General features: G+C 37.4%; 2 protein-coding genes and 1 pseudogene across 6 annotated transcripts in view; all 3 read left to right on the forward strand.

Moving 5' to 3' along the window:
* LOC111432532 (zinc finger CCCH domain-containing protein 16) overlaps positions 1–11909 on the forward strand; it is a 17905-nt gene extending 5996 nt beyond the window's left edge. For 2 of the 5 annotated variants that reach the window (XM_023069495.1, XM_023069463.1), the window contains 5 exons: positions 1209–1429; positions 1555–1673; positions 2438–2609; positions 10736–10808; positions 11333–11541. In XM_023069495.1, coding sequence (XP_022925263.1) covers positions 1209–1429; positions 1555–1673; positions 2438–2609; positions 10736–10808; positions 11333–11371 — 624 coding nt within the window. In that variant the 3' untranslated portion in view covers positions 11372–11541. Of the gene's footprint in view, positions 1–1208; positions 1430–1554; positions 1674–2437; positions 2610–10735; positions 10809–11332; positions 11542–11580 lie in introns of those variants that run through there. The other 3 variants (XM_023069479.1, XM_023069487.1, XM_023069471.1) reach the window with 3 other exon arrangements.
* Positions 11910–12038: 129 nt separating this feature from the next.
* Positions 12039–12967, forward strand: LOC111432567 (annotated as a pseudogene).
* Positions 12968–15180: 2213 nt separating this feature from the next.
* On the forward strand, positions 15181–20980 carry LOC111432559 (phosphoglycolate phosphatase 1B, chloroplastic-like). The gene is made up of 11 exons (XM_023069508.1): positions 15181–15642; positions 16030–16097; positions 16687–16779; positions 16848–16919; positions 17135–17206; positions 17363–17422; positions 18583–18635; positions 18907–19004; positions 19316–19415; positions 19904–20007; positions 20830–20980. The coding sequence occupies exons 1-11, from the start codon at positions 15363–15365 to the stop codon at positions 20934–20936; spliced, it is 1107 nt and encodes a 368-aa protein (XP_022925276.1). The 5' UTR covers positions 15181–15362; the 3' UTR covers positions 20937–20980.
* The last annotated feature ends 384 nt before the right edge of the window (positions 20981–21364 follow it).

The following is a 21364-nucleotide window of genomic DNA, read 5'->3' on the forward strand; positions in this document are numbered from 1 at the left end:
TTTTTTTTTTTTTTTTTGTCAAATGAACTCTCCTTGTATATATATTACTTTCTGTTTTAAAAATATTCCACAGATGAGAATGTACCATGGTTTTTGAAAATTATATTATTATCTTTATATATGATTGGACCTCACAATTTCAATTTTTAGTTTGCGTGGTTTTATTTGGCTAATGTCATGATAGGAGCTATGGGTAATCCTAGGGGTGGCAAAAATCCATACTGGTGGGACAGTGAATTTCCTACTAAAATAGGATCATAGAAAAACAAGTTTTTTTTATTTTTTTATTTTCTTCTTGGAGAGATGGGGGCAGGGAATTTTTATTCACTTTAACCTTCCCCTATCCATTTCTTTTCCAATTATTAATATGTATAGTTATTTAAACTAATAAATAATGTAATTTCTAATTTTGTCACGAATAAATATAATTTTAATGAAACAAATAATTAAATAAAAAAACAAGAAATTCTCTTGTGGGAATCCCAATCCTAAATGGGGTATGCATCTCGGTTTCATCCCCTTGTTCCCGTTCCTAGCGTTCCTATTGGATTTTTACCTTTGTTGTCAACAAACATTTGAAGAGAGAGAGAAAGATCTCAAACCCTTCAACTGTTAATTTGAGTTTCAAGATTTGATTAGATGAGATTGAAAGTAGAAAAATTAACAAGGAGGCTCTTGGTATGCAAAATAGGAATATGAAGCTTGGGAATGTAATGGTTTACTTGGTAATAGGATTCTGTGTTTGGTATGTAGGAATAAAATTTGATTCTCTCAATCCAAAGGCCCTGCAAAATAGCCTACCCTCACAAACCACGAAAAAGCAGCCCTTATCCAAACCTTCAACTTAGACGTGTAGAGTACATGTTCAATTATTGCAATGGTTTAATCTTTGACTCGAGTAATATTCAATCCCTCGTACGTGAATTGTGAAGCAGTAACTAACGCTTCCATTCTTTTGATATAGGAAGCTTTGACTGATTATACCTATCTTTTCTGGCATTATCTTGGTGTAAAAATATTCTACCTTTTAGCAACTATAGCATAATCTCTCTTCTTACCAATTGGGGAAGGTTTTTGTAACTTCTTTAGATGGGTTATGCTCCGTTGTATAATTTCATAATATTGGTGAAACTGTTCCCTATCTGACAACATAATGTGGTAACATTTACATCTTTCCTTAACTATTAACTTCATGTATCCTGTTACAGGTTGAAAGGGAGAGAAATTTACTTAATTCTAAGTTAGCTGAGTTTGAGAGCCTTCTTCATAAGCCATATGTAACACCATCAAATCGTGCTTCTGGCAACCAAAGCTCACTGATAGTAACTAATTCTCTTTCAATTCAACCAAGTTCTCAAAATAGCGGTCCTCCTTCATTGTCAAGTTTTAGCCAGTTGGGTGCATCACTTAATACGGGATTTGGTGCAAGGTAAGAATAAAACAGCTTGATTTTAGTGTTTATCTATGAGATTGTATGTACTTTACAAAATTGATTTGATGCTATGCCGTCTGTGTAAATCATTCGGCCTAACATTTTGATAATTTATTTTACAGGCCCTCTAACCCACCTAATAATGCTTTTGGCCAGCCAGTTCAATTTTCAAGCTCCCCTGAAAATTCGAGTGCCTTTGGAGCAACCAATTTTCCATCAACAAATGCCGGTGCAGTTGGAGGTATGTTCACGAGTTTTTGTAGAAGTTAGGCTGTGACTTGTTTTTATCAGATCATTGTTTCCAAATCAACGAAAAAGTATCTCTATGAATGGGAGATGAACTAAGAATGTAAAACGATGAACTAAGGTTTTATATGATTTAAATTGCAAGTAATCTTGTTTAATATAAGTTATTTGATACAACCTTTTAATACCACTTTCCCACATGAAAAAAACTCCTTTTCGATGGTCGCTGATGCGTAAGTAAGACCATTGTTTTAAAAAATTGAGTCAATCAATATTTTGATTTTATCGATCTAGGATGAAATAGATTTGAAAGAAAAAAAGATATGTATTATGATGAGATTGAAAATTTTAAGTCTTAGAGAATACGGCAGACTTTTAGGAAAGCTGTTTTTTAAAAACTGCTAGGTATGTAATTTTGCATGTAAGAAAAAACTGAAAAGTGACTGCAGATGAATTAATGAATAACTAGTTTTACCAAATAAGAAAATTAGTAAAGATTAGTTAAAGATGCTTCTTTAATTACTTTTGACCATTGTAAAAGCAATCCCAAATGCACCCGTAGTCCCAGATGGGTAAAGCTGGGCAGTGTAGTGAGTTATTCTGCAGGAGAGTTCCATAATCATTTCGGTAAAAAGCTAAAGCTCTTTCGATTTGATATGGTTTTTGTGCATTCCTAATGGTAGCTGTGAAGTGTGGTTATTGTTTTATTTACTATTGCGATCATAAACTTTTAGTTTCTTCTGATTGTCGAATTTGTAGGTGTATTTGGTAGCCAAGTTCCTAGCCAAACATTTGGAAACTCTACCCTAAGTGGTTTCAATAACAGTGGCATAACAAATGCTGGAAGCAATCTTCTTTCCTCTCCAGCGATCCCAACAAAGTTCCCCTCAACAGATGCTGGTGGACAAATTCTGTCAAATGCCCAATTGGTGTAAGCTTGTTGTAGTCATTTTTTATTATTATATTTTTTATTTTTTGTACTAGAAATGGAACTTTTCATTGAAGAAATGAAAATATATTAATGCTCAAGACGAACTCCACTAGGGAGGGATGAAAGAGAAGGAAAATGAAACAATAGTAAAAGAAGAAAAAAATAAAATAAAATAAAAGCAACCCAACCAAAATCCTGAAAGTAAAACTTTAACTGCGAACATCCTAAAAGCTAGACTTAGAAGCCAAAGAAAACCCAAAAAGAAGAAGAAACAAAGCCTGAGAGTATTCATGAATCCAACAAAAAAGAAAAAAAAAAAAAAGAGAAAAACAATTGAGATGCTTCCAAAATGGAAATTGAAGCAAGCTGACCAAACCCAATGAATCAAGCAATCATTTGACTGCCAAAAGTAAATCTCCTGCAGAACCTCCGAGCCACTCCTCATGCAAAGAGACATGCAAGAAAATACCAATAAATGAGTCACTTGCATGCAGAGTGTTGTCATAGTCGGACATTTCTAACAGTGGGATGTTATTATCTTGAAAGGCTTGTGATAAGCGTTAAGGAAAACTTAAGTCCCATATATATTTTTCGTCTGGCTTTGTGGCCTCATTGGACCTTAGGTAAGGTTTGTCTTTGCCAGCTGAACACAATTCATGTGGAAACTAGTATGTTCGGCCATGCATGCCGCCCGTGCATGCATGTTAAATTGTCTGCGGCCTTAATCGACTTGCCTTTGTATTAGGCCAAGTCATTTGACTTGACCTTGCCTCTACTCGAGGCCAAGGTCTCTCATGTACAATGTCACATCTTATATTCTCACCTTCGTTCCCAGCCGCATTCATGTCATGATGCCATCCCAAATTTTAGGATGTCATTGGCCATTGTAGCTTACTCAAGCATGTCCTCAAGAATGGACCCATGTGTCGTTCATATTATCGAGGCCTCTCGAATATTTATCCATTGGGTTCCATCGAGGTAGGGACCCTTCCATGTCCATGCTAAATCATTTATAGACTCCGTACGGATAGCAGGTGCATATATCAATATCCGACATGTGGGCGGGGGGCGCAATGTCGGCAGACCTGTGTGTCCGACAGTGTCCTTGAAAGACCTATTTCAAAGGAAGTTACTCGTCTCGTAATGCTTGCTCTCAGTGTGATACACATATGTGCCACATGGTAGTTTGCTTAGGTCACAGGGCCCAGGGGTGGTGGAGAGTTGACACCATGCCTCCCTTTATAGTATATTTTGAAGCATTTTTCCCTCTATAGTATATTTTGGAAGCATTTTTGGTCTAATAGGAATAGACATGATTTTGGTGATTGGTCTCATGGAGCGTTTGTTTGGTGTCCGATCAACACTAAATTTGACGAGCTTTCATCTTTCATATGGATAGACTTAACTCTAGAGCTGCATGTCCAAACTCCTTCCGAAACTTTGATTTTTGAGGTTAAGGCCCAGAGTCCTACCCGACCCTTTATCAAGCCTATCTTTGTCCCTGCTTTCTGCATGTTGCCTCAATCTTTGCTTATGCCTCATCTTGGCGTCTGTAACACCCGCTCATCGACAATGCGATTAACAGGAGTTACAATCGACACTGATAACAAACTCTGACATCAAATCATAAATTTCCAATAAAAACATTTCATAATATTAAGTAAAATACTAAAACAAAAACAGTTTTGTTTAAAACGTTATTAACCAACAAAAATCTTAACAACGAAAATATATTTACATAAACAGACCCAGACATGGATTCCCAGTAGTCTCTAGCCCGCTGGTCTCGTCCTCGGTTGGCCTGCATCATCTAAATCTGGAAAGAAAAGTTATAATAATTTTGATGAGTAATTAGATTATCCAGTAAGTAGCTAACTTATCTTTCATGAGTTCATAACTAATCTTTCCAGGTGTTTTAAGTTTTATTCGCCCTTGACTCCTAGTTTCTCTTACTAGGGTCATCTGTTCATTAATGAGGTATCACAGCTACCTCCAGCTTAGGTTACTGACTCTCTCTCGATATGCTTATCTAGAATTTTCGGAATCGTATGTAAGACTCGCTCTCGGTCAAATACAACCCGTCTACTAATTTCTCTAGCGGCCTGTTTATCTCATATACCAACGGTCAGGAGTATTCATGCTCCTTGACTTAGCACACAATGCGTTGGTCAGGAACTCCGCGGGAATTAGTAGACTATCATACTCATATAAATAAGCTATGGCTCAACCACCAATAAGCATATCCTAGAGTCATAACCTTTCCAACCTTTCCATTAACATGCATAACATACTCACATTTACGGCATGCTTTCATACATTTATCATGTTCAACACATAGAACATTCTGGCAATCATTTATATCATGCTTACATCACAGACAAGCAGTCACAATATACAATAAACATTCAATATCATCAAAGCTCATCTTAACATACTAAGCTCTTAATCAGGTAAACAACATATTCACATGTTGTAAAACAAGTTAAGAACTAGTTCAAAGATCGATATGCTATTACTTGGTTTCGAACTCCTTTTCCCCTTGAATGTACGTTTAATAGGTATTCCAACACAATTCCTTCCTATTAGATCTGTATTTTACCAATTTCAACATAAGTATAGACCAATTTTGATAGGACAGGTCAAAAGGAGTCGAACGGGACAAACTGGGAGCCAAAACAATGACGCACGCGCCCTTACGCGCCTGCACACGCTCGGCGTGTTTTTCTCACGCGACTGATCTGCGGACAGTCGTGCTCCCACTCCCGGACTCCCACGCGCCCCGCGTGTCCCTCACGCGCTTGTCTTCAACCTTTGTTTCCTGCAATTTTTTTCCCAAACTTTTTCTTTAATACCCGTTGTATCCCGAAGCCATATTCCATCTCTACAGCTCGGATTTCGTTCTGACTTCTTCTACAACTTTATAGATCTCCTAATTACGGTTTTAACAAGCCCTATTTCATAATTTATTATGCAATATGAACCAAGATATCGAGATTTAAAGGTTCGGTGATATGGTTTTTTCGTTACCTTCGAATAACCGTCCGATTCCGCTTGTGGCCGTGTCCCCTTCCTCAAAGGATTCCTCAGCAACAACCTCTTTCCTTACCCTCGATTGACAACCAAACTTAAGCAACCCAAACTCGAAATCTCAGAATTTTTTTTTTCCTCCTCTATTTTCTGAGTTTTCATTTGTCAGCTGCTCTTCGTTCGTTTTTTTTTTAAAGCCTAATTAACTCCCTAATTTGCTTCCACACCATCTAGCAAACCCTTCATCATTCCAACACCTCCAGCCCACGCGTCCATTCCCCTTATCCTCCTTTACAGCAGCTGTTTGACGCGGTTGCCGTGTTTTCGTTTTTTTTTTTTTAAATTTCCTTATTTACAAATTTTATTTTTATTATTATTATTTTTTTTATTATTATTATTAACAAACACAACAACAAATAAATACAAAATACATATTATCATTACTAGTTTAGGTTATTACAATTCTACCCTCCTTTTAAGAACTTTCGTTCCTGAAAGTTTCCAATTCCTTAAACAAGTATGGATACTCTTGTTTAAACTCCTCTTCTCTTTCTCAAGTATCTTCATTAGCTTGCTGATTCTTCCATAAAACTTTAACAAAGGGAATATCTCTGCTACGCAAAAATCTCACTTCCCGTGCCAAAATTTTAACGGGTTGTTCTTCATAGCTTAAGTCCTCCTTTAATTCCAAGTCTTCATAATGAAGAATATGCATAGGATCTGCAACATACTTCCTCAGCATCGAAACATGGAAAACATTATGTACAGCATCCAACGCTGGTGGTAATGCCAATCTATAGGCTACTGGGCCAACTCTTTCGAGGATCTCAAAAGGTCCAATAAAACGCGGGCTAAGCTTCCCCTCCTTACCAAATCGCAAAACACCACGAACTGGTGCAATCTTCAGGAACACATGATCCCCCACCTCAAACTCTAGGTCCTTCCTTTTAATATCCGCATAATTCTTCTGACGACTTTGGGCAGTCAAAATTCTCTTCCTAATCTTCTGAATCGCCTCATTGGTCGTTCGTAGCAAATCTGGACTTAACAGCGGTTTACTACCTACCTCCTCCCAATAAATTGGAGTTCGACACCTCTGTCCATAAAGTGCTTCAAAAGGAGCCATTTGGTTGGTTGCCGGATAACTATTGTTATAGGCAAATTCCACCAAATATAGGTAGGTGTCCCAACTGCCAGCAAAATCAAGTACACATGCACGCAACATGTCCTCGAGAATTTGATTTAATCTCTTTGTCTGTCCATCTGTCTGAGGATGGAACGCTGTACTAAACTTCAGTTGTGTACCAAGGGCTTCCTGAAGACTCTTCCAGAATCGAGAGGTAAACCGTGTATCCCTATCTGCACAACAGAATCTGGTACACCTACCTATATTTGGTGGAATTTGCCTATAACAATAGTTATCAGGCAACCATCCAAATGGCTCCTTTTGAAGCACTTTATAGATGGAGGTGTCGAACTCCAATTTATTGGGAGGAGGTAGGTAGTAAACCGCTGTTAGGTCCAAATTTGCTACGAACGACCAATGAGGCGATTCAGAAGATTAGGAAGAGATTAGCCCGCGTTTTATTGGACCTTTTGAGATCCTCGAAAGAGTTGGCCCAGTAGCCTATAGATTGACATTAACACCATCGTTGGATGCTGTAGATAATGTTTTTCATGTTTTGATGCTGAGGAAGTTTTGTTGTAGATCCTATGCATATTCTTCATTATGAAGACTTGGAATTAAAGGAGGACTTAAGCTATGAGGAACAACCCGTTAAAATTGGCATAGGAAGTGAGATCTTTGCGTAGCAGAGATATTCCTTTTGTTAAAGTTTTATGTAAGAATCAGCAAGCTAATGAGGCTATTTGGGGAAGAGAAGAGAAGTTTAAACGAGAGTATCCATACTTGGTTAAGGAGTTGGAAACTTTCGGGACGAAAGTTCTTAAAAGGAGGGTAGAATTATAATAACCTAAAATAGTAATGATAATATGTATTTTGTATTTATTTGTTGGTGTGTTTGTTAAGAATAATAATAATAATAAAAATAAAATTTGTAAATAAGGAAATTAAAAAAAAAAAAACGAAAACAAAAACGAAAACACAGGAGCCACGTCAAGCAGCTGCTGTAAAGGAGGATAAGGGAGAATGGACGCGTGGGTTGGAGGTGTTGGAATGATGAAGGGTTTGCTAGATGGTGTGGAAGCAAATTAGAGAGTTAATTAGGCTTTAAAAAAAAAAACGAACGAAGAGCAGCGGACAAATGAAAACTTAGAAAACAGAGGAGAAAAAAAAAAATTCAGAGATTTCAAGTTTGGGTTGCTTAAGTTTGGTTATCAATCGAGGGTGAAGAAAGAGAGGTTGTTGCCGAGGAATCCTTTGAGGAAGGGGACACGGCCACGAGTGGAATCGGACGGTTATTCGAAGGTAACGAAAAACCCATATCACCGAACCTTTAAATCTCGATATCTTGGTTCATATTGCATAATAAATTATGAAATAGGGCTTGTTAGAACCGTAATTAGGAGATCTATAAAGTTGTAGAAGTCAGAACGAAATCTGAGCGGTAGAGATGGAATATGGCTTCGGGATACAACGGGTATTAAAGGAAAAGTTTGGGAAAAAAATTGCAGGAAACAAAGGTTGAAGACGAGCGCGTGAGGGTCACGCGGGGCGCGTGGGAGTCCGAGAGTGGTAGTGCGACTGTGCGCAGATCAGTCGCGTGAGAAAAACATGCCAAGTGTGTGCAGGCGCGTGCGTCGTCGTTTTGGCTCCCGGTTTGTCTCGTTCGACTCCTTCTGACCTATCCTATCAAAATTGGTCTATATTTATGTTGAAATTGGTAAAATATAGGTCTAATAGGAAGGAATTGTGTTGGAATACCTATTAAACGTACATTCAAGGGGAAAAGGAGTTCGAAATCAAGTAAGTAGCATATCGATCTTTGAACTAGTTCTTAACTTGTTTTACAACATGTGAATTTGTTGTTTATCTGATTAAGAGCTTAGTATGTTAAGATGAGCTTTGATGATAATTGAATGTTTATTGTGACTGCTTGCCTGTGATGTAAACATGATATAAATGATTGCCAGAATGTTTTATGTGTTTAACATGATAAATGTATGAAAGCATGCAGTAAATGTGAGTATGTTATGCATGTTAATGGAAAGGTTATGACTCTAGGATATGTTTATTGGTTGTTGAGCCATGACTTATTTATATGAGTATCATAGTCTACTAATTCCCGCGGAGTTCCTGACCAACGCGCTGTGTGCTAAGTCAGGGAGCATGAATACTCCTGACCGTTGGTATATGCAATAAACAGACCGCCAGAGAAATTAGTAGACGGGCCGTATTTGACCGAGAGCGAGTCTTACATACGAGGCCGAAAATTCTAGATAAACATATCGAGAGAGAGTCAGTAACCTAAGCTGGAGGTAGCTGAGATACCTCATTAATGAACAGATGACCCTAGTAAGAGAAACTAGGAGTCAGGGCGAATAAAACTTAAAACACCTGGAAAGATTAGTTATGAACTCATGAAAGATAGGTTAGCTACTTATTGGGTAATCTAATTACTCATCAAAATTATTATAACTTTTCTTTCCAGATTTAGATGATGCAGGCCAACCAAGGACGAGACCAGCGGGCTAGAGACTACTGGGAATCCATGTCTGGGTCTGTTTATGTAAATATGTTTTCGTTGTTAAGATTTTTGTAGGTTAATAACGTTTTAAACAGAACTGTTTTTTTTAGTATTTTACTTAATATTATGAAATATTTTTATTGGAAATTTATGATTTGATGTCAAAGTTCGTTATCGGTGTCGATAGTAACTCCTGTTAATCGCATTGTCGATGAGAGGGTGTTACAGCTTCAATGCACACTTTATATAGTGTGTTGGATGATGCACCGTCCTCCTCGGTCGCATCGTGACACTTGTTTGTTTTGGCGCTCATGTGGCTAGATAGGTGCCATTTGAGGGTCGTCGTCTTTTTTGTCTCTATATGAGAGTCACAACCTACTCTATCAATAGTATGGTTATGACATTCTCCCACTTAAATTAGTCATCATCCTTGATAACTTTTTGTGAGTCTTAATCACACCATGGATGGTGAGACAGAGAACCTAAATGCATTCTGCATGCAAAGGAGGGGAAGTTTTGTGGCAAGCAAGAGTTTGCTCTATTTTGTGAGGTTTGTGGGGAGAGCATATCATTAGGACCTTTAAGAGGGACTGAGAGAGACTCTATTGATGTTTGGTTTTTTGTTAGGTTCTATGTTTCTGTTTGGTTTTTTGTTAGGTTCTATGTTTCTGTTTGGTTGGTGATGAAGTTGTTTTGTAGTTGTTCTTTGGGTCTTATTGTACTTGTCTAGAGCCCTTTTCTTTAGTTTCGTTTCCTTTTGTGGCCTTCGTATTTTGGATGCTTTTATATGTTCTTTCATCTTTTTCTCGATAAACGTTTAGTTCCTTTAAATTTGAACTAGGGTTATTAATAAAAGCCCTCTTTTATTATTACTAGCCTCTTAGTAGAATTTTATTGTCTGGAAATGAAATAGTCGATCCTTCGAAGTTCTTTGAAGTTCTTTGATATTTGATATTGTTGTTATTGACGTTAATTACTTCCATTATTTAAGTCAACCTGAACATAGTTCACCTCGTCAAAACATGTCCTCGACCAAAAGGTTGGAAGTTCGAATTCCCAATCCCATGGGTTCAAATCCTCAACACCTCTTAGCCTCACCTTGTCACCTTGTCTTTTGAGTCGTGTCATCTAGGAGCATGTGTTCCGTATTTGAGTCCGATCTCATAGAATTTGTTCGCTACAAACCTTTAAGAAGTTCTTAGCCACTAAATTGTGGTTGTGCATCATCATTTCCTCCCCACTGGAAATTTTTGTTCAGTCTCATTCCAACTTCATGTTTGAACATCATTACTTTCAATTTCATCAAACTGCTATTAGGTTCTTATTTATTTTATGAGATTTGTCATCATCTTTTTAGCAATAACAATTAAATTCAAGCAGCTTGACGTTACTAAATTTGTTCACCTAAAAAAGTTAGAAAATTATGTTCTGTTTTTCTCGTCAATTATGCAGAAATAAGTTACAGCAGGAAAATAGTTCTGTGGATGTCAGCATTTGGTTGAAAGAGAAATGGGTTCCTGGAGAGGTACGATGTTTTTCATTTGTTTTTGTTCTTGTTCATCATATGTATCGGTATCGTTAACAGTTGTGAATATCGATATGACGCTGCCATCGATTTCCTTTAGAGATTCCCACTCTCACAACCCACCTAAACTCTATGTCGGAGTATTTGGCTCACAAATTGAGTGTAGTTTGTAGCTGAACTTGTGTTAGAATATAAGTTTGTTAGATGTTACGAGTTATATATAGATCTAAGCTATAAATATTTACCCATTTGTTTTAAATTTCTTATAAAAAGATAAAAATGGAAATTTCTTTAAAAGAGGAATGTAGACCAGTGGAATCTATCCTTGTATAATTATTTAGTTTTTTAAAAATCTTCTTGAAAGTAGACTACACAAGTATACCTCATAAGTTTCTTTTGAAAACCACAAGCCTATATAAAGAACAAAGGAAAACTAGAGTTCATAACATTTCCATTCTACTCTGGCTGCCTCCGTATGATCTTTGAGTATTATTAAACTCAGGTTTCTTTGAAAATGTATTCAGATACCAGAAGTGGCACCTCCAGATGCAGTTGTTCAATAGCCCATACTTTTGAGGACAACGATATATTAGGTATTCGTAGTACATAGGCGAAATTTAAGTGAATGAATTATGATCTTCATCTCACAAACTTCTTAGAGACTGGGGTCTGCTTTTAAAGAATGCTAAATTTTGCACATGTATTGTAAATTTTTACATTTTTATCTTGAAAAGTGTCGTATGTTTGAGAAATGTTCTAACTTTTGATTTAGATCCAAGGAAGCTCAACTTTTGTTATAGAACTAGCCTCTTGTTTGTTATACCTGTACACGGAGCCTCTTGTTTGTTATACTAGCAGATGGAGCAGTCATGACAATCAAAACGAGGTCTAAGAATGAAGAATGAGGCGATTGATAAGGTAATGATCTGACTTTTGTAGTTTTAGACACTGAGAATGGTAGGCCTACGACTTGTAAAGCCGTTGGAGAAGTATTTTGAGGGTTGCTGAATTCTTTCCATTCTCAACGAAATCGAAGTCATGTAAGAATAACTTTTTCTATTGTGAATTTTTGTTTGAATTGACAGGGGCGCTATTAAGGTAGATACATCATCCGTTCATGGGAAACTCTCATCCGCTTATTTGTGGTTACATTTGAATCTTTCAAGTTTAGTAGAGAGTTCGAGCAGAATGCAGCTACTAATCGAGTTCAATAATTGATTATTTATTCATTTTTAAGTGTTTTTATCATTTTAAAAGATGAATTGTATCGTAGGCTGTGTATACCCTGAAAAGGGCATTGCTTTATCGTTTTCTTCATTCTTCTCCTCTGCTGCAGCAATGGCTTCCACTTTCATCCCTCTCCTCAACCTCCCCACTCAAACTGCCATTAAAGCCCCTCTAATCCCTCACTTGTCCCTCCTCAAATCTCGCCACCGTTCCTCTCTCCCTCTTCTCTCCTCAAAACCCGCAAAATCCGTCGCCGTTCGCATGTCCTACAACCCTACTCCGGCCACCGACCGCCTCATCTCGTCGCCTACACTCTCCCCTTCTTCAACTCCCTCCAGTACGGCTGCTTCCTCTTCACCCAGTACCCGGTCCTCGGCCTCGCCTTCGAACCGATTCTCCCTATTCTAGGGCTTTATCGCTCGATCCCACACTCTAGCTTCATCGCCTTCTTTGCGCTCTACTTGGGCGTTGTCCGGAACCCTAACTTCAACCGCTACGTGAGGTTCAATTCAATGCAGGCGGTGACTCTGGACGTGCTGCTGGCGGTGCCGTTGTTGATACAGAGGATTCTGAGTCCCGGTCCGGGCGGATTAGGGTTCCAGATTATGGTTTGGGGCCATAATGGATTGTTTCTTTTCAGTGTTTTGTGTTTTGTTTACAGTCTCGCTTCTTGCCTTCTGGGTCGGACCCCTCACTTGCCGCTTGTTGCTGATGCTGCTGGCAGGCAGATTTAGGCTTAGGTTTGTTCCTCAACCATTCTTTCTCATCCTTTCCTCTTTTTATCACCATTTTTTCCTCTGAGAATTTTTGGATTGAGAAGCTTGTAATGTAGGGTTTGGATTATTCTTTGAAATTATTGGAATTCTGAAACAATGTAGGTTCATACACACCTTTAGATGATGCGTAAGAAATGAATTGAGAAGTGTTTTTTAGTTGTGCATGTGTTGATTATGAGTTTCTGCAGCAGCTCTACTGAGTAGTGTTTTGCAAAAGGAAAATTTTGGGTAAGAGGCAATTGCAATAGATTGATCATGGATGATAGATAGCTCCCAAGGGTTGCCCCTTTGGTTAAGGCAAGTTGGGCTTAAGGCATGTAGTCTACCTTACCCATAGGTTAAGTGCTCAAAATTTTAGGCGAGCTTAATAAGAAACCGACATTGGCGTCGTGCCCTTGGATTGGAAAAAAGGGTTTACAAAAAGCGAGAAAAAAGGATTGATTAAGGTAGAGTGAAGTCTACTAGATGTATTGAATTGAATTGCTACAAGACAACCTTTGTGGATGTTTCGAAGAATAATTCTAGAACTAGAATTCGAGGGAATCCAACGTATGAATAATTGGTTTACGTTAGGGAAGATTTGTGGGGTGTGCAGCGAAACTGAGTTGCAAAGGAGGCAGTAGTATCATAAATATTAGAGGAAGGTTGATAGATATTGAAGAGAATGTCGTGTTTTGTTATGCAGGTTGGATATGGATGTTCCTGGGCTCTGCATCTTCATGCTTTCTTTTCACCCACCTTTTTCCCTCTGTTTTTCTGGGAAGTTTTGAATTGAAGAGTTTGTAAGGTAGGGCTGTGGTTTTCCTCCAAAAGTACTGAAATTTTGTTTCCATGTAGAACTGTACTCCTTTAGAAGTTGTAGTAGAAGAATTGAGAAGTGTATTTTGATTGTGCATTTTTTGGTTTCTGAGTTTGAACAAGTTTTTGAAGTATTTGTTCAAGGGATGTTTTAGATAACGAAGATGATAGAAAGAATAATGAGGATGGAGACTTCGTAAGATTTGATGTGGGTTCTTAGTAAGAAAGTTGGATATCAAACTTGATTAGGTTCACGATCGATTGTGCTCGATTTTTGATACGACGCAGCCTTCCATTTTGTGGACAAGATGAATCTGGATATTAGAAAATCCAAGGTAGTTTTTTGAACTCCTATGATGGTTATCCACCATAATAAGCACAATTAAACGGGGTTTCTTTGAGAAACATTCTTTGAAAACTTGAAAGTTAGGGTGGCAAATCCTACGTCAGTTGAAGAGGAGAATGAAGCATTGTTTAAGGGTGTGAAAACCTCTCTTAGTAGACACGTTTTAAAACCTTGAGGGCTGTACAAAGAGGATGTCGGTTGAAGAGGAGAATGAAACATTGTTTAAGGGTGTGAAAATCTCTCTTAGTAGACACGTTTTAAAACCTTGAGGGCTGCCCAAAGAGGACATTATCTACTAGTGTTGTGCTTAAGACTAGGGTGTAAGTTGTATGTTGTACTACTGAAATTGTTGATGGAATCATTAGAGATATTAGTGAGATGATAAATTAGTTTTGATTGATGATTCAAAAGATATATCTTGAAATGAGCAAATTGTAATACTTTATGAAGGTGTGGAAATCTTTTCTTAGCACACGCCAGTTTTAAAAATCTTGAGAGAAAGCTCGGAAAGAAAAATTCAAAAAGGACAACTTGGGCGATGGTGTAAATTGTAATGCTACAAAAATTGTTGAGATATTGATGATGATAAATTAGTTTTGATTAATGAATCTTGAAGATAGCAAATTGCAATTGTGTTAAGAATATAATAAAATTCGTAAGGATTTGTAAGGAAATATTTGCATTTTTATCGAGGTCATGCTTTCAAAAATGAAAACAAGAATTGAATTAGCATTTTTGTCTTTTACGCGTGATACTTCAATCATTTCTTCAATCATTTTTGTCACATTTACAAGAAATCCCAGTCTCGAGTGAAATGACAGGTAGGGATGGCCGCTAGTAGACTAGTGTAGTAGAGGTACCGTCTTTCAAGCAAATCTTCTTTTTAGAGATATGAAAGTTCCTTTATAAGTTAGAAGCAGATCGACGAACATCGCTCTTGCAAAAGAGGAAACTTTTCTTACCCAATCCATTCTATTTTGGTCTATAATTGAAATCCTTAGTTTGCCTTCATTGATCATACGTAGTAGTACTCTGACCGCCCATCGGATTTGGTGGAGACAAAAAAAATAAAAAGAATTATTTTAAAGTAAATTAAATAATATTATCGAATTTTTCTTTTAAAAATAGCTATACCATATTATTTCAAGTATAAATTTTTTAATATATATAAATAGTCAGAAAAAATGAAAATCCTGAATTTAGAGAAGAAAAACACAAGGGAATGGTATCGTCCACAGAATGGCCCTTAGCGATTGATGAATTCCACATAATCCCAAGCAAACGAAGGAGTGCCACTCATCCCACGTCACTCCCCCACACCATTTCCCAAGACCCCTCCCTAACGTCCTCAAACTGCCAACACAGATACCAAGGCTGCAGAAAAAGAGCCAAAAAGCAGTAAAAGAGATGCTGAGCACAGCAGGCCCAGCGGCTTCTCATTCACTCATTGTTGCATCCAAACCCTTTGCCAATTTGAACCACAACATACCCCGATTCTTGGGTTTCAGGCAGTTTTCCCCAGATTGTTCCTGTTCTGGGTCTGTGAGTTTTGGATGGAATAGTGGCAGCAAGAGGAAGTTTAACAGGTCTAGAATGGAGGGTTTTGCTGTTCGTGCTTCGGCTCAGCCACTCAAGAACGCCGATGAACTCATTGATTCTGTTGAGACCTTCATTTTCGATTGCGATGGTCAGTTCTTCTCCCATTTCCCCTCGACTTGTTGCATGCAAAATATCCAACTCGTTTGATTGTTCTCAATGGGTCTCTGCTTTTCTATTGCTTAAATGGAGTTTGTTGAGTTCATAGGCTGTAGTTGATGTTTTTGAAGAACAGATTGCAAACTTTATAAACAGTTTATTATGTTTATCTTGTTCAAAACAAGATTAAACGTTGCAGAGATGATATGAAATTGCAAAAGAGGGAAATATAGAAGATAATGTATTAGTTGAGACTCTTTGACTTCCTGTCAAGCCTGTAGTTGGAAGGGGGAAACTGAGTACTGATAATTTCTTCCTCTTTTCTTTTCCCTTCTTTTTGTGGTCAATATTTTTAAGGTGTCCAATGATTTAACTGCAGGGGTTATATGGAAAGGAGACAAACTTATAGATGGAGTTCCAGAAACCCTTGATATGCTTCGATCAAAGGTATAAAAATAGATCGTCCAAACCGCTTTTCGAATCCTATGGCCTTAAGAGCAATGGTGACCAGGGAAAACTAACAGAAAGTTGTATACACGAGTGAAAATGATACAAAAATCTGTAGTTTCCTTCGTTTGTTGGATAGTCTTTCCTTTTTTTCTTACATTTTGTAACGTCCCAAGCCCAATGTTAGCATATATTGTCCTCTCTTTCGGGCTTTCCCTTTCGGGTTTCGCCTCAAGGTTTTTAAAAGTGTCTACTAGGGAGAGGATTCCACACCCTTATAAAGGGTGTTTCGTTCTCCTCCCCAATCGATGTGAGATCTCACAATCCACCCCTCTTCAGGGCCCAACGTCTTTACTGGCACATCCCCTCATGTCCACCCCCTTTGGGTCTCAGCCTCCTCACTGGCACACCACCTGGTGTCTGGCTCTGATACTATTTGTAATGGTCCATGCCCACTACTAGTAGACATTGTCCTCTTTGGACTTTCCCTTTTGAGCTTCTCCTATCTACTAGTGGTGGGCCTTGAGCCGTTACACATTTATTTTTTCCTCTCCTCCTTCTCTTATTATTATTATTTTTTTAATTTCAGGGAAAGCGATTAGTTTTTGTTACCAACAATTCAACAAAGTCCAGGAAGCAGTATGGCAAAAAGTTTGAGACACTTGGTCTCAATGTTACTGAAGTAAGGATTACTTAAAGTTACTAAGTTCAGTCTAAATTCGTCACACTAACTAAATTCGAGTATTTCAGGAAGAAATTTTCGCATCATCTTTTGCTGCTGCTGCGTATTTGAAGTCCATTGATTTCCCAAAAGAAAAGAAGGTAATTGCTTGATTTAGCTATCTTTTATATTGTTCATGATCCTTTCTTTCTTATTTTAGCTGAAGGTTATTGGAATTAGATCAAATAACGAACTAAAAACTTGACATTGTCTTATGAACTGCATTTTTTGCACTATCTTCTTATTTCTTAAAGTTTTCAATAGTGAATCATAAATTTTGGCCTGGACTTGTGACTTTGTGGCTTTGTGATTTCAGATTTATGTGATTGGTGAGGAGGGCATCTTGAAAGAACTTGAACTCGCTGGATATCAGTACCTTGGCGGACCGGTATTAATGATAAAGTTTCTCAATGTTCATGAGCTATGAAATATCTGTGGATATGAAAAAATCACTCATATATTTGTAATCTTTTAGTAAATTATGTTTCTTGTATCCCATAAACTTAATTTACAGTGTAATGTTATATCTTTCATTTTCTTACAGGATGATGGTGGGAAGAAGATAGAACTGAAGCCAGGCTTTCTGATGGAGCATGATGAGGATGTATATTTCTGATCTTTCTTGATTTGCGTACAAATTTATCGTTTATAGTTTCGTATATATGTTCTCAAATAGGAATGAAAATGTAACTTCTCTTAACTACTACCATTTATTAGAAATATTTCAAAGTTCTATCTAGTAGATATTGTTCTCTTTGAGTTTTCTCATTTGGGTTTTTCTTCAAGTTTTTTAAAATGCGTCTGCTAGGGAGAGGTTTCCATACCTTTATAAAGAATGTTTCGTTCTTCTCTAACTAATGTGGGATCTTACAATCTACCCCCCTTCTGGGCTCAGCGTCCTCCTGACACTCGTTCCCTTCTCCAATCGATGTGGTACCTCCTAATCCACCCCCTTTGGAGCCCAGTGCTCTTGCTGGCACACCGCCTCGTGTTCATCCCTGTTCGGGGCTCAGCTTCTTCATTGGCACATCGCTCGGTGTCTGACTTTGATACCATTTGTGATAACCCAAGTCCACTACTAGCAGATATTGTCCTCTTTTGACTTTCCCTTTTGGATTTTCCCTCATGGTTTTTAAAATGCGTCTTCTAGGGAGAGGTTTCCATACCCTTATAAAGAATGTTTCGTTCTCCTCCCCAACTAATGTGGGAAGTTACATCTATTCCGACAGAGCCGAAGAGCACTAGCCTTTGAGTAGAACTTTACTAAGCTAAAAAAAATTACAAGCTATGGAGGACGTCTTTCAGGGACTCTCCGAACTCCCATATCTTGCCAATTACACATCGATATCCTTCGGAATATCCTTCTTTGTGACATTTCTTATTCCTTTCTTTTAACCAAATAGCTGTAAACCAAATAGCTGAAATATAGTGAAAGATGAAGATAAACTACAATAACTCCCAAGTAATTAGAGTAACTTGGACCCTCCCTCTTGAGATCACTCAAGCCTAAACCAACTAAACCAGTGCTTGCCTTCCTCACCTCCCATAACAAATCCCTACTAACAAATTCCTTAGGTAATTACTAATATACCTTATTACCCTAATGATATTCCTAACTAGTAACTACCCAAATGCCATTCCTATCACTTTCATACACTAATCTAACTCGGGCTTACTATATTCAATCAAGAATCACCTCTTCTTCCTCATTTTTGCCCCATAGTCCATGAATTTTATCTAAATCAGTCCTTGTTTGCCATGAAGGTGGGAGCTGTTGTCGTTGGATTTGATCGATACTTTAACTACTACAAAGTTCAGTAAGTCCTAGCCTTCATTAAATTTTATTCATTAACTTGGTTCTGCAGGTGGTATGATCACAACTTAATTCTCAGAATCATTATTTTGTTTATTTCATTCTTTTCTCAATAGTGATGCGATGGAATGTTTCATAGTATATTTGATCTCTCCTAAGAAATTTTTTTAGTACAACTAATGTTTGAGTATCGGTGGACGTCTTCACTGCTGAGCTATGTTCATGTTGGTCTATACGAAGAAGTTCTTTGTTAACATTTTTCTTGGGCAATGAAGGTATGGAACACTCTGCATACGGGAGAACCCTGGTTGCCTCTTCATTGCAACTAATCGTGATGCTGTCACTCACCTGACCGATGCGCAAGAGTGGGCAGGTTCGGTTCTCTCCACTCTCTTTGGCTTTTAGCACTTATTTTAGGGAGTATTTGATCATTACTTTTACAAGGTTAAGTTTCAATTTGTGTCCTTGTATGGATTGCCAAGAACCCGGTCTGTAACGCCTTGTCAGGATAAAGATTACGAGTTTTACTTTGTTGAAGTAGATAACTATTTTCGAAGCTAAAAATCGAAAGCTCTTTAAAGAACAATTGAAGTTCTTTTTTCATGTTTTTCATGTTTGTTTAGATTTTAAGAACTCATGTAAACCCGGACTGTTCTTTAGCTTTCTTTTGTGTGTATAACTCAGGTGGGGGTTCAATGGTTGGTGCTCTTTGTGGATCGACTCAACGTGAGCCATTGGTCGTGGGGAAGCCCTCAACTTTCATGATGGACTACTTAGCAAACAAGTAATATTTGTTATTGATCTGTTCAAAATATGCTGTTATGATTGATATCTAATAAAGGCTAATGAAAATAGTAAGGAGCTAGAGGAATGGATTCAAGTCATGGTGACTATTTAAGATCTTATATCTTAGGAGTTTTTCTGACAATCAAACGTAGTAGGATTAGACAGTATAGTAGAAGTGTGTACAAGTAATCTCGACACTCGCAGATATTACAAAAAGAAAAGGTCACAGGAAGGAAGAACAGAAGGGTTCGGGCTAGTCTAGGCGGGGAAGTACTTTGCAAGAACGTTTCGAGTTAAATAACGCATCTTAAATAGGAAGATTTATAGGAAGTCTTTTGGAATATTGATATCACTTCCAGTTCTATAATCTATTGCTGGTCATTCTTTGTGCTATTAGATATCAAAAATTGAATGAAGTGAAGCTTGGTTTCTCTGTTTTCTTGTATCCTTCTTAACAAATGATGCTCATGCCAATCCAAATGACAGGTTTGGGATTCAGAAGTCACAAATATGTATGGTTGGAGATAGATTAGATACTGATATTCTGTTTGGACAGAATGGTGGCTGCAAGACTCTTCTTGTTTTGTCAGGTAATAACTTTTCGGCTGAAATCTTATTTTCGTCTCTGAAATTTAGCGTTTAGTCTATTTCGAGACCTGATCTTTCAAATATTATATCTTGGTCGTTGAATGTTGCATACCAAAACTCTTTTAGTTGTACCGAAAGCTACTCAATATAACATAAGTATATCAGATCCCACGTCGATTGGGGAGGAGAACGAAACATTCTTTATAAGGGTGTGGAAACCTCCCATAGCAGACGCATTTTAAAAACCTTGAGGGAAAGCTCAAAAGGGAAAGTCCAAAGAGGATAATATTTGTTAGCGGTGGGCTTGAGGTGTTACAGTTGGTATTAGAGCTGGACACAGGGCGGTGTACTAGCGAGGACGCTGGGTCCCGAATGGGGGTGAATTGTGAGATTTCTCATTGATTGGAGAAAGAAACGAGTGCTAGCGTGGACGCTGGACCTCCAAGAGGGGTGGAGTGGGTTGTGAGATCCCACGTCAGTTGGGAAGGAGAACGAATCATTCTTTATAAAGGTTTGGAAACCTCCTCCCAGCAGGCGCGTTATAAAATCTTTGAGGGGAAGCCCGAAAGGGAAAGCCCAAAGAAGACAATATCTACTAGCAGTAAGATTCGGTGCTCGATTTTTCGAATAAATCTAGACTCTTGCTAGATGATTAATAAAAAGTTAACATCAAGGACAAACACAAATGTTTTTTAAAATTCAGGGATCAAAATAGAATAATAAACATGAACGTTTCAGGATCAAAATAAGACTCGAACATAAAATTTTGTAGCAGCGTGTTTTGTAACGAAAAACGTTGATTGACGTCGTGTTTGTTTTGATAGGTGTTACAAGCTTATCAACCCTTCAAAGTCCCAAGAACACTATACAACCAGATTTCTACACCAACAAGATTTCAGATTTCCTGTCACTCAAAGCTGCCACTGTATGATCACTCAGCATGTCTTTCTATTTTTTCCCCTCTGTTCTTGAAAATTAATGAAAGAAGTTATTTCTTGTAATAATTAAATTTTATTTTCTAATTATGTTATACATATTATTATTAATATTTATTTTTATGTTGTTAACTAATTTTTTTATTTTTTATTTCCAAAATTCTAAAAAACACTCTTAGTTCATTAATACCATTTATTATTTTTTTTAAAACTTCAAAAATACTATTAGGTATAAAAAAATATTATAAAATTGTAAAAGTAGCCTTAAAATCATTTATTTTTATAAAATTTTTTTTTTTTTTTTTTTTACCAATTCATAAATTATCTGCTTAAATTTGAGACTTTAAAAATTTTAAGAATATATTTTAGACAAAATATAAAGTTTAAGTGTATTTTTATTAATTTAGTACATTAAATCGTCACT

The sequence above is a fragment of the Cucurbita moschata genome, unplaced genomic scaffold (genome assembly GCF_002738365.1).
Source record: "Cucurbita moschata cultivar Rifu unplaced genomic scaffold, Cmos_1.0 Cmo_Scf00003, whole genome shotgun sequence".
NCBI lineage: Eukaryota > Viridiplantae > Streptophyta > Magnoliopsida > Cucurbitales > Cucurbitaceae > Cucurbita > Cucurbita moschata.